The following is a 13,384-nucleotide window of genomic DNA, read 5'->3' as shown; positions in this document are numbered from 1 at the left end:
ATTATTTGAACTCTCTTTAGTTTTATTAACTAAGGAGTTTATTTTTGTGAGGCCAAAAGATTTTTAAATAATTTCATGCAACAGAAGAGGACGTCTGTCTCAGATTATGTACAATTTAAACAGATAGCATAGCCACATGCTAAACACAGGACAATACATTTTCCACTTGTATGATGTGCTGCCTAGCACAGTGCCTTCAGTATATAAGGCATTTACATGTTTAGTAAATTGAAAATTAAAAAACTGCCATCGTTCTAAAAGAAAAATAATCCCAATGTACATTATGAGTGATTGGGAAAAATTCAAGGTTGATACACACCTTGAAATATTCTCAAATCTACACAAAGACTGGAGAATGGTGAAGGCTTTTTAGTGGGAGGCTAACAAAGTAAGATTTGGCATTTGCTGGGGAAAAAGTTTGTATGAAGGATTAGAAATTGTAACATGATGAGTGGATAAAGAACCTTAAACCAAGGTGAGAAACTTGAAGACAATACCAGTTTTTTTTATTGTTGTTCAAATACAGTTGTCTGCATTTACCCCCCAATATTCCCCTCAATTCCAACTATCCCCATCTCCCTCCCCTGCTTCCACTCCCCCTTGGTTTTGTCCATGTGTCCTTTACAGTTGTTCCTGAAGACCCTTTCCCCCATTATCCCCTCCCACCTCCCCTCTGGTTACTGTCAGGTTGCTCTTAATTTCAGTGTCTCTGGGTATATTTTTCTTGCTAGTTGGTTTTGTTGATTAGGTCCCGCTTAAAGGTGAGATCATATGGTACTTGTCCCTCACTGCCTGGCTTGTTTTACTTAGCATAGTTTTAAAAATATACAGCAACTTTCTCAGGTATCAAAGCAAGATGCTCAGCTCATTAGTTTTATTTCTAAGATTGTCACTTGCTTTTTGAGTTGACAATGTTTGAGGAGTCTTTATAAATGGAGAAGCAGAAATTGTATTGGTAGGGTTTTAATGCCACAGCTGCACATTGCACAAATTGCCCTGGGCCCCAGGAAAGACAGTTAAGAGATGACTGCAATTACCACTTCCTTCGGAGGAGGTTCTGTGGTGTTTCTATGGAAGTCAAGCAATTCTAACACTGTGATCTCATGGCATCAGTTCATGTCTGTACAAAAGGGCTTGTCAGAAAGCTATGATTATTTGATACATATCTGACTCCTTAGCCATATTCAGCCTATGATTAATGGAACTGGCCATTCAAAAATGTTCTATACCCTATCTAAGTGTATGTAACACATTTAGTCTTATAGGCACACATTAAATAAAACAAGATGCAATTCTCAACTGCTTGAACTGTCATTAAGTTTAATACAATTGTATTAGAAATGATGTATAAGGTGTTATGTACAATTATTCATTTCTAGTTATTAACACATGCTAAGGACTTCTAAATACTGAATGAAGAACTGGGTGAATCCAAACATGCTGAGAAAAGACCATACTGTGAAGCAAGTACTAGGAATTAAGGAGTAACTTCTACATTAACTGATAATTTGAAAGCAGAAATAGTTACTTTGATAAAATTTAACATGTTTTAAATATAGTGTACTAAAGTTTTATAGAATTGCATTGATAATTCCACAGCTGACCTTACATTAATCATATTTCTCCACTTGCCTAGATAGGGCAACTATGAATACTTTATATTAGAACTTTTAGAATTTTGAGAAGCACAAGAATTAACACACTTATGGGAGAATTTAGTACTTCATTTGTAATATCTGTAACTAATAATCACAACTAAGATAAAATATAAAAAATAAATAAGCCAGCATAATACATACTGTCCACATACACAAAAAATATTTACAGGAACTCTCACCTGAATCCATTTATCTGGAATTGCCATGGCTAATCGATAGTCAAAGCCACACCCTCCCTGGGAAATTGGAGAACACAGAGCTGGCATTCCTGATACATCCTAAAACAAAGGATATCGGTATCATGAGTTCACACTACTCAGATTTTTACTAAATGTCCTCTGACAGTAAAGATAAGGCCAATGAATGAAAACAAGATTTAAGGACATAAGCATATATTTTTGTAGAGTTTTGGTGGTATACTTGTAAAAGTAGAAAAAACTGTGATAGCGTATCTCATTTCCCAGTAAAGTTTTGGGTCATGCTCTTCACTGCAGGACAACTTTGATCTCCTGTGGCCATATTTTTCTTTTCTTTGTTATCACACACACAGAAAACAGACTAGTACTACTATTATTGCTAAAACATGATTTCTCAGACTGATTTTTGAACTACTTTGAACACTTTTTATTAGTTGCTGCTTTCATGAAACACAAAACTACATGTAGCGTATATCTGTTATACTTGTTATCAGGCATGGAGTGTATTTGGTGAGCACTTAGCTCACTTAGCTTACTTCTGATGAAATGGAAAGTAGAGTTGGTACATTAAGAGTGAAGCAAGAAAATGGCTTTCAGTGTAAGGGCCTTTGAGGTTATCCAGTAGATCCTCTTCATTCAGAAGACACAGAAATTGAGGCTTATTGAGGTGAAGGGATCTCTAAAGATATATGCTTGTCAATGTTAGAGCTGGGACTCTGCTGAGTGAGTGAATGAATATGTTTCCAGAATTTAAAGATATATAAGGTATACTATCTGACCTTTGGAGATTCATAAACTACAACCTAAATACATATACACACATTACCATGAAGTGACAATATGATATAATTATGATCATTGTTCTTTCAAGTACAGAGAAAGTGCAGTGGAGAGATCTACATCTTTCTATCATTATTTTGTACTATTTTATCTCAAATACTTAATACTTCATCCACTTTGAAATATTTACTTTTCCCTGTGAATGTCATAGGCTTTTTTATTTATGTCCTTGACCAAACTCTCCCTATAAAAGAATACCATATTATGAGTTTGCTGAGAAATAAATGCTTCCTTTTCCACAATGCCATCACCAAACTATCCCCACAGAAAAGCTGGGACAAAGAAATGCATGACCTCTCTGGTCTCCCCAAATCATTTATGAATTGGCTATCTTTTGTGAATGAGAGGTATAAGTAAATGTAATACATGGTGCCATACATCCACTAAGAAACAAGACATTTGTCAATTATATCTTATTTCTACATGGCACTTCATAGTACATAACAGTGAAAAAATGATTGGGAAATAAGTAAAAGAAGAAAGTTAACAGAAAAGAAGTCATTTTAAAAGAAGTTATATTTATCAAAATATGCCACATTTTCATGGACATCTAGTTCAATTCTTTACAAGCATTAGTTGAATATGTATTAAATATCAGACAGACATGTTAGGCCTTGGAATAAGAGATACAAGGCCTTCTGAGAAGAGTTTCCAGGAGACCAGGAGTTTCTATAAGATTGGTAATGGGATAGTATTGAAGATCAAGAGATCAAGATAATTTTCTCAAGAAAACATTAAGGTAGATTCTATATTTACCTTGGCTTTAAGAAATAATTTGATAGGAAATAGAGTCTGCTAAAACAATATTTGGACACTAATTTGTCTCGACTCCTAAATCTGAATCCCAGAAATCTTCCCCATTAATGCATATGAGATATATGTAGCTCTCTTTTGAAAGTGGAGAGTTAATAACTATTCTTTAAAATATTAAAAGAAGAAGGAAGGTAAACATAAATATCATTAAAATAAACATATTTTAAATATACAACATTAATATCTACCAAAAGAGCATAGTGAAATAATCATAGATTTCTCAAATGAACTTAAAACAGTTTTCATTCTTTAATATCTAAAGGGCACTAACAATTAAAAATATTTTAAATTAATAAATTAATATAGCAAATGTAACCATGTGGAGTGGTAGATATAGTTCAGAAAAGAAGCTTTCAATTTTAATAAATGTCATTATTCACAAATTCAAATATCTACTATAGGATTTTATACAAAACTACATTATATATTTGTTATACCACATTCCTTTCTTCAAAAAAAGTTCATGAGAATCAATTCTATGCTTTGAAGAGACTCCCACTAGACAGAAAAGTGATGTATTGAAATTGAAGTCGTTTTCAATTTAAGTAAAATAAATTGAAGACATATCTTGTTTTAAAAAAATCTGAAACCAAGTAATATAAAGTAGGCTAAAGTCTCAAAGTTTCATTGGTAGAAACACCGATAATCAGACAAGGGCTCCCTGGATGATGGAATTGTTTTACTTGAAATGAATGAAGAGATCAATGGAACAATTTTAAGTTTCATGTATTAAGTAATTGCTTTTTTTCCAGTATGAAAATTGATTTGTGCCATTAGTTATTTATAGTAATTTGTCATATACAATATCTCTGCTTTGAATTGCCATAAATATAATCAACAAAATAATTAATTAAATTTTTGATGTTTGAAAGATAATGTGAAAATGTATAAAAGGCAAACTAAAAGTTTAAAACACACTGTGATTGATGTTAAAAGATAGTCAGCACAAATTATTAGCAAGACTTACAAGCTATGGTCAAATGTAGATAGATAAAGAGTGTGGAATTAATACTGGTACCAAAATGGTATTACGATGGTTGGGTTTTCAAAAATTCTATATAAGAATATATTCCTGGGATTTAAGACCCATAGCTTTATTCCTTGAAGATATTTATATTGAAAAGGACTAAAGAGAGAACTTTTCTGTGCAGAAAATCATAACAACTATTTGGGGATTTAGGGTTTTGAGAAATAACGAATGAGAAAAAATGATATATCAATAATAAATACTACAGAAAGGAGATAATCATTAACTACTACATTTCATTCAAATAAACTAAAGGCCAACAATGTGAAAATACACCCTAACTCTGAATCTTTTAACAACGGTCTTATTATTTTTATATGACGACCACTGTACTTTGTATAGAACAGTTTTAACATACTGAATGCAATTTCAATAATAATTTCTAGTCAGAAGACTCAGGAAACCAGAGGGAGTTTAGTGCTAAATCTAAATTAGCATAAGCATTTAGCAAACTTCTTAATTTATCACATTTATCACCAAGAGGGGAATTGTCAATTATGCATATACCGAATTATATCATTACAGTGCAGCTTTGGGACAGTTAATCATGAACATTCAGTGATCATGAATAACCAGTGAACATTTGGCAATCGGAGAGCAGTAACATAAACAAGAAAGGTAATTGCATAAGAACAAGAGAGGCTTCAGAGGAGCTCCCAGGCAGTGATCCACGCCATCTCTAATGATTAAACCAGAAAAAAATAAATAAATAGACAGAAGCAAATAAATGAACTTCTTTTCAATTCAATTCTTTTCTTTGCTGAAGGTCTTATGGCAGAAGAACCTGCCCACTAATTAGGACATTTTGCTTTCTGACCATTGGCATTTATTCCTTTAACAATGAAATGGTGACAAGTAATTAGTGTACACTATCTCCTAGAAGGCAAACAGTGAATTCTACATAATGTGTCATGCATACATGGTAGCTGCACTGTAGTCAGGGTATAATTTCAGTTAGGCAATTATTGACAACTTGAGATTAATTATTCAAATATTGCAGGCTGACAAAATGTTCTATATTAAAGGGGGTTAGAGGCTAGAGATCACTATAGCTTTACCTCAGCGACTGTTATAGACTCTGGATACAATGTATGAATCAAATGATTTGCCAACATGAGATAAATCAAGGCATCTTCATCTACTTGCAGTCCAAAATACTCATTATAATCACCTGAAAAACCTTGACCTAGAAAACATAAAATCAGCGTAAGTGTATTGTTAACATGCGAGTCTTAACTCTACACAAATTTCACTACCATTTAGTAGTATGTTGATATCAGATTTGTTATAGCAAAGTGTAATGAGCCTCAAAACCACATAATGTTATCATCGTAAATATATGATCTAAGTTAGAAGAGTATTCCATATCAACAATCCTGCAATTCAGTTTTTGTTTTATAAAAGTAAATAAATAAGACACTTTGATCTATAATTTTAATTTAACTTTTTTTTTTAATTTTATTTAGTTATTTTTCAAGTACAGTTTTTTGTCTATTTTTCCCATCCCAGCCTCCCCTGCCCCTTGCTCCCCACCTCCCTCCCATTTCCTCCCCCCCCTTAGTTCTCGTCCCTGTGTCCTTCCTATTTGTTCCTCCAAATCCCTCCCCCTTTTTCCCCTTAACTTCCCTTCCTTCTCCCCTCTGGTCACTATCCCCTTGTTCTCTATTTAACTTTTTAAAGATTTTATTTATTTATCTTTAGAGAAGGAGGGGAGAGAGAGGTAAATACTAATGTATGGTTGCCTCTCATGCATCTGCTTCTAGGAACTGGCCTGCAACCCAGGCATGTGCCCTGACTGGGAATTGAATTGTGATCCTTTGGTTTTCAGGCCTGTGCTCAATCCACTGAGCTACACCAGCCAGGGCAAAATTTTAATTGAGTTGTATAGCAGAAAAAGAAATTGAAATGATAGTGAAAGGAATTCTAAATTTCAAATTTTATATACATGTTGTGTTAAGCAAAGTAAAGAAAGGAGTAAAAGTAAAGAAAAGCAAATATGAAAACCATCATAAAATTGAGGCATAATGTGTATATTATTTTAAATATGTGCTTTGAGTTATACAATATGGATTGCCTGTGATTACAAAAAAAATTAACACTCTCTAACATCTTTCTACCTTCTCTTTTTCATCTCCTAATTTTGGTCCCTTATTTCAGTTATTGAGATATACAATTTATTTTCTATTACTTCAGTTGTTTACACTTCTTTTGGTTAAGTCAAATTAGTGCTCAATGCCTACATTTTCTACCCTGCTTCCCTATAACTCTTAAGTTATTTATTTTAAATAATTCTTTTTTATAGAATTCCATCACTGAGGATATTTTCAAGTGTAATTATGGAATTTTTATTTCTTAAGGTCTTTCAAATCTGTACCCCAATGGCTCTTCAACTATCAAATTCCTCAGTCACACTTTGTTTCCCTATGAATTTTATGGGCATTGCTATTGGCAACAGAGCAGTAGACCCAGCCACTTTTTTCAACCATGCAGGTAAATTCATTTTTCTTCCTGGTTATCATCTAATGAATTTCTCCTTACCACTGAATTTTATGAACTTAAACACCCTGTGTCTTAATGTTAATTGTTAATCTCATTTTTTCCAAGTATGTGTTCTTTCGCAGTACTGTTCCAGATGTTTTTGTCATCATTCGAAAGGGGAAAACTAGGTAACTTAGAATCCTTTTCTTTACCGTTTTTACCTATTAGGTGAGACATTTTAGAGCATAGATCTCTTTGTTTGAATCTCTCAGACCAGCCATGACTTCCACAGGGTTAGAAGTCTATCCCATATGCATAGATTCCAGTTCATTTCCTCAATCCCATATTTCCTTGGAAAATTCCTAACCCTCATCTGAAGGAAGTTCTGCAGGCACATGGGGATATTTTAATTTGGTAGAAAATCTTTCTTGAATTTTGCCATGCTTCTCTTCTTCATCCTTTAAATAAGCAACTCTCCAACTGAAAGATATTAATGAAACCTGCCAGGTTTTACAGGTTCAACTTTGTGCGAAGCAACATTTCAAGGGAACATCTCCAAGACTGTGCTGCAGGTTTTAAAGACAACACCACATTTTGAACACAGCTTCTTTCCTAAGCAGCCACTTTTCAAGACTGAGAGTCTCTGTTTTTTTGGATTGGTTGTTGCTGGTAAAATATTTGATTTCTAAAATATAATTGTTTGACCTGTTATCTACTGAAGAATTCAATTCTGTGGTCTTATTTCTTTATATAACTTTTAAATTGCAAAACTCTGTTCAATGTTTTTATTATAAATTAATTTATAATTTAATTTAAACTGAGAATGTTATATATATAATACATTATGCATATTTTCTTTAAGGTTTAATATGCAGGAACCTACACATTCACAAATGTTCTCATTTATTATTTTTGTTATTTATCTTCATCATAAATGCTGTCATGTTCCCATTCTGAGAGTGCTGCAAAAAAAGGTTTCCTTAAACAACATTTTAGAAGAAAGCTACATGTTAAAAGTAGCATATTATTAAATACATATATTTAACAAAAAATCATTATCTTTCATTTATTTATAAAATGTATTTATACAGAACCTCTTCCAAAAAAGGACCAGAAGTAACTAGAGGAAATGCATAGATTAGAAATAATAATAATCAAGCCAATAGTTATACTTATTGCAGCTTCTGTAACTGAACCCAGACCTGGTTGCAATCTGCCAGTGAGAAAACTCCATAGAATCATTAGTGATATCTGAGTTTGACCAGATTACCTACCCATCCCGTGGTGGTGATAGAGCATGGACGTAACGCCATCAAAACGAAATCCATCAAAGCCATATTCTTCCAACCACCATCTTATGTTCGACAAAAGGAATCTTAAAACTTCCCAGCTAAAATATTAGAGAAATATATAGTTAAGTACAACAGTATACGATATTTTCTCAATTATTATATATTAATTGCTAAGAGTATTAATTAAAATTATAAATCTCTATCTTAAGAATAATGATGTTCAAGAAATATATCCTATAAAAACCAGAACTACTAATATTTATCTTGTTTGATGAAACTCATTCCAAAAAGAAAATTAGTAAATTTGTTTAGCCACAAAATCACTTAATATCTAAAAAAAAAACCTGAGAAAATGCGTGTAGGTTAGGTCCAAAATGCAGGGACTCTGTCTTGTTCAGTGTTGTGTTCTCAGCAACCATAAAGTGATACTGTATGGTAGTGTGTATCATAAACCAAAAAAAAAAAAAAAAAAAAAAAACAATACCAAGAAAACCCAACCTGTTGCTTATCTCTGAATTTTCCACAGGATTTTATATGTAATATAACCATTTTACATGTAATATGTAATGTGTAGTTTCTCCTTTTAAAAATATAATTCCACTATCAGAGGAAAAACTGCCTTCCATGTTTGTCAGCTTAAAATATTTCCCCATTCTATAATTTCAAACAAATACATTTCAGAGTAAAAAGTAAAAGAAAAAATAAAGACTTAAAATCAATCACATAAGAAGCAGTATTATACTTACTAGATTATTATTTTGTGCGAGTGAAAAAACAAAAGCTAATTACTAAAATACACATGCTTAATAAAGTAAAATGTTTTACAAGTTAAAGTGTCCTACATCCATAAAAGAGGAAAATGTACTGAAGAATTATTATAACTCAATTAAAAACACCACATGAGACAAGCCTATTTCGGACAATTGAGAACGGGCACCATCAATTAGTATTTTCTTTAGGCACACAATTATGCTCGAGTTCTCTATCTAATTATAACTGTGGTTTTAAGACTTTAATACCTCATTTAGTTTAATGACAAAGCAGTAACAGTGTACACAGATGCTTAACCCAGTTGAAATTTAAGTATTTCTTTAAACCTTCCATATATTAAACAGCAACCTGACACAAGCACATTCGGTCATCACAATCAGCTTCGGAACAGTAAATCTAAACTTTGGGGAAAGTTGAGTGTTGTTGTTAACTCACTGCTTTATAAAAGTTGCTTTAAGTTTTAAAAAATGAAGTTAAAAAAAAGAAGTAAAAAAACAGAAACCCAAACAATCCAATAGACATGAAAGGAAGCACAGAAGTCCTAGATTGTAAGTCCTAGATTGTAAGTCCTAGATTGTTAGATCCAAACCACGATGAAAGTAGAATTTCTCAAGTTTCTATTATTGAATATTCACTTAGGGTTTAAGAAAAAATTCTGTTTAACAACAACCCCCCCAAAAAAGGAATAGAAACAAAGAGGTATTATACAAATGAACAAGAACAAAAATAAGTATTTTGTATAAAAATTTCTAATAATACATTTTTAAAATTAATAACCCTTATTGTTTAGAACAGTTTTAGGCTCTCAGCAAAACTAAAGGAATCTATAAAATAAAATGAATGAATAAATTGAAACAGGTTCACAGAAGTTGGTAGCACCCAGATCAGAGAGCATTTGGGGGACTGGGTGAAAATGGTAAGGAGATCAAGAAGTAGAAATTAGCCCTGGCTGGTGTAGCTCAGTGGATTGAGCACGGGCCTGGGAACCAGACAATCCCGGTTCAATTCCCAGCCAGGGCACATGCCTGGGTTGCAGACCAGTTCCTTGCAGGCCAGTTTCCAGCAGGGGACGCACGAAAGGCAACCATACATTGATGTTTCTCTCCCTCTCTCTTTCCCTTCCCCTCTAAAGATAAATAAAATAAACAAAATATTTTTAAAAAAAAAGAAGTAGAAATTAACAGTTACAAAATAGTCAAAACAATATAAAGTACAGCATAGGGAATAGAGTCAATAATATTATAACTGCTGGCATGTATGGAGACAGAGTAGGACTAGACTTCTGGAGAAATCACTTCATAAGTTACATAAACGTCTTACTACATCACACCTGAAGGTAATATAATATTAAATGGCAAAAGTAATTAAAAAATTTAAATAATTAAAAATATCACAGAAAGCATTTAAAGACTATCCTTGAAGTCCATGGGGCAGCCTCCTTTCCGAACAATTGAAGGAGTTAGATGTTGACTTTCAGAAGGTAATGTCAAAAATATATATACCTTAGTGGCCAGCATAAATGTGTATATAATAACTACTTTAGTTATCAGTGTTATACCTTAAAATAATCAACAAATAAGTTAGAAGCTAACACCATATTGTCTATTCCTGCCTACAGGCTATTGATCAGCTTACTCACATTTTTATGAAACAAGAGTAAATCCCTAACATCAAGAATAAATCCCTAACATACAGAAAAAGATAATGAAATGCAGCTGACTTTCCTGTGAATCAGAAACTACTAAATATGTTTAAATAACAGGTGTCTGATATAGAAGGTGAATACATTGATGAGTAAGATATATATTTAAGCATTTCTGGTAATCAAAATAATCAGTAGTCTAATTAGTTTAGATGTCTGAAACATTCAACCTGTAATCAAGTAATGAGAATTTATTAAGGAAATTTTGTCAAAGACAGATAATTCGAATTGTAAGGTTTTCAGGATACTATCTCTAAAACCAAAAACTGATGATTGTCTCAATTTCTGCCAATAAGCTTTTTAATAAAACAAAACAACCAAATTTTCTGGCGAGAAAATATAATCAGATACAGAAACATTTATTAGGTGAAATAATCAATTGAAGTTCAAACCTATTTAATGTTGTATTTATTTTTGGTCCTTAATGACTCCTGAGATTTTCAAAATAAGCAACTTAGTCCATTGTATCTACTAATGTTGTATGCTAATAAAGAATGGCATTATCAAACAGTGGCTAAATATAACAAATATGAATAAAAATTATATATTCCTCTTAGTTAGTCAACAGTCACTTAAGAATGGCTACTAAATGGTACACCATAAAACCATGAAGAAAAAAAGCACACATTTTGACCGATTTCAACTGATTGACCTTGAGCAAAGAGCCTTAGACATTTTCTTTTATGAGAAAGGTATGTCATGTCAAAATTCTATTTTAAAATAATAGAATTTTAAATTGCAATAAAAATAACATTTTTGAAGACATTTTAAAATGTTACTATTGAAAAGCAAGTAATATCCAACTACCTACTCTATTTTTAAAAATTAAAAAACTCATCTATTTAATTTTAATTAAATTAACCAATAAAAATGTTATATTTTTGCTCATACTTTTTAATAGCTATCATACTTTGTTAATAAAAATTAATTAAGACAAAAACTTAAAATAATAAAAATGTCATTATTTGTATCTGCTACTAGATTGCAGTATCATCATTAATAAAATGCATCTTGAATTTTAGACACAGAATTAATTTGAAATAAAATTAGGTAGCAAGCAGTATAAACTCTAGTAAACTGCTAACTCAACTACTAAATATCTGTAACTATACAAACTTTGGAATGTAAGTATAAAATTATTTTGAATTTTTCTTTTCAATATTATATGACTTTCTAAATTTTTACCTACACACTTTGCTTTATATGAATTAATTTTTGTTTAATTATATCCTCAGAGCCCTCGTTATTTACATTTATTATTAAAATGAGTATTTTCTTTTGCTTAAGGCTTCATTTGTACTTAGATTATTAAATATTGTATTAAAATTACCTCTACTTTCATTATCTGTCTTTTTGGGTATCTTCTAGGAAATAAGTAGAAAAAGATAACATTGTATCTTTTTTTTCTTTTTTTCCCCTTTTTGTATTGTTGCTCTATCACAGTTGTCCCAATTTCCTCCCATTGCTCTCCCCTGGCCCACCCACCCGACTCCCACAGTCAATTCCCACCCTGTTGTCCATGTCCATGGGTCATTTGTACCTATTTGTTGATTGGACCCTTCCTCATCTTTCCCCCTTATCTCCCTTTCCCCTTCACTTGGGTCAATCAGTCTGGACCCTTCCTCATCTTTCCCCCTTATCTCCCTTTCCCCTTCACTTGGGTCAGTCGGTCTGTTCCTTAACATGCTAAATGCTTCCAATTACACTTTTACTTTAAAACATACTACAGGTCCTCGAGTAATATTGTTTCCTTCAGTGTTATTTCTTTACAACATTAATGAAGAAAAAAATTGATTTCTGGCCAGAGTCACTGTCTGAGTGGAGTTTGCATGTTACCCCGTCTGCTTGGCTTTTCTCTGGGAATTCTCATTTCCTCACCCATCCCATTCTGAGCACATGAGGTGAATCAGCAGGTCTGCATTGTCCTATCTGAGTGAGTGTGAGTGTGGGCGGGTGTGAGAGTCCCTGTGACAGGCGGGCGTCCTCCAGGTCAGGGTCCCATCTTGCAACCCTGAGCTGCAGCAATAGGCTACTGCTACCCATGGCCTTGAACTCAGTGCACTGAAAAATAATATCTTACTTGTTTTTATTAATCTTTCCTAAATATATAAATGACTCAGATTTATTTTATTATTTAATAAGTTTTGTTTTATAATGTTTTGTTTTGTTTTGTAATGTAATGTTTGGGGTCTTTATGTAAAAGTTTGGTGATGCTTTTGTGCCCAGAAATATGCTGTAGAAATTTAACTCTTGTTTAAATCAATCAACCTGTGGTAAAGTTGGTTTAGGTATATACTATTTTATTTCAAGTTACAGTTTCCAAGAACTTCTGTATGACATAAAGTAAGGATGTACTGTACTCAAGTTGAGAAATGTTCAAGTCTCTTTTTTCTCTAATTTAATCTCTATTCTTGACAAGCTTGGCTACTTGCTGAAGTAGATATGAAAAAGGCAAAGTTGGAGGAGAATGTGTTTGTACCTGTGCATGTGTGTGTAAGCAGAACGAGACCAATATGAAAAATGAAAGTTTTCAGCCTGATATAAAAGACAAATATAAAACAACACATGACCCAGTCAATCTGATAATGATTACCTGAGTGATTAAG

General features: G+C 32.5%; 1 protein-coding gene across 1 annotated transcript in view; it reads right to left on the bottom strand.

Moving 5' to 3' along the window:
• GBE1 (1,4-alpha-glucan branching enzyme 1) overlaps window positions 1-13,384 on the bottom strand; it is a 274,759-nt gene that overhangs the window by 77,833 nt on the left and 183,542 nt on the right. The window contains exons 8-10 of the mRNA XM_053667205.1: window positions 8,288-8,403; window positions 5,594-5,721; window positions 1,838-1,936 (exon numbers count right to left, since the gene is read on the bottom strand). Coding sequence (XP_053523180.1) covers window positions 1,838-1,936; window positions 5,594-5,721; window positions 8,288-8,403 — 343 coding nt within the window. The remainder of the gene's footprint in view (window positions 1-1,837; window positions 1,937-5,593; window positions 5,722-8,287; window positions 8,404-13,384) is intronic.

The sequence above is a fragment of the Artibeus jamaicensis genome, unplaced genomic scaffold (assembly GCF_021234435.1).
Source record: "Artibeus jamaicensis isolate MK-2021 breed Jamaican fruit bat unplaced genomic scaffold, CSHL_Jam_final contig_466, whole genome shotgun sequence".
NCBI lineage: Eukaryota > Metazoa > Chordata > Mammalia > Chiroptera > Phyllostomidae > Artibeus > Artibeus jamaicensis.
The sequence above is the reverse complement of the archived record's forward strand: the minus strand, read 5'-3'. Positions and strand labels throughout refer to the sequence as shown.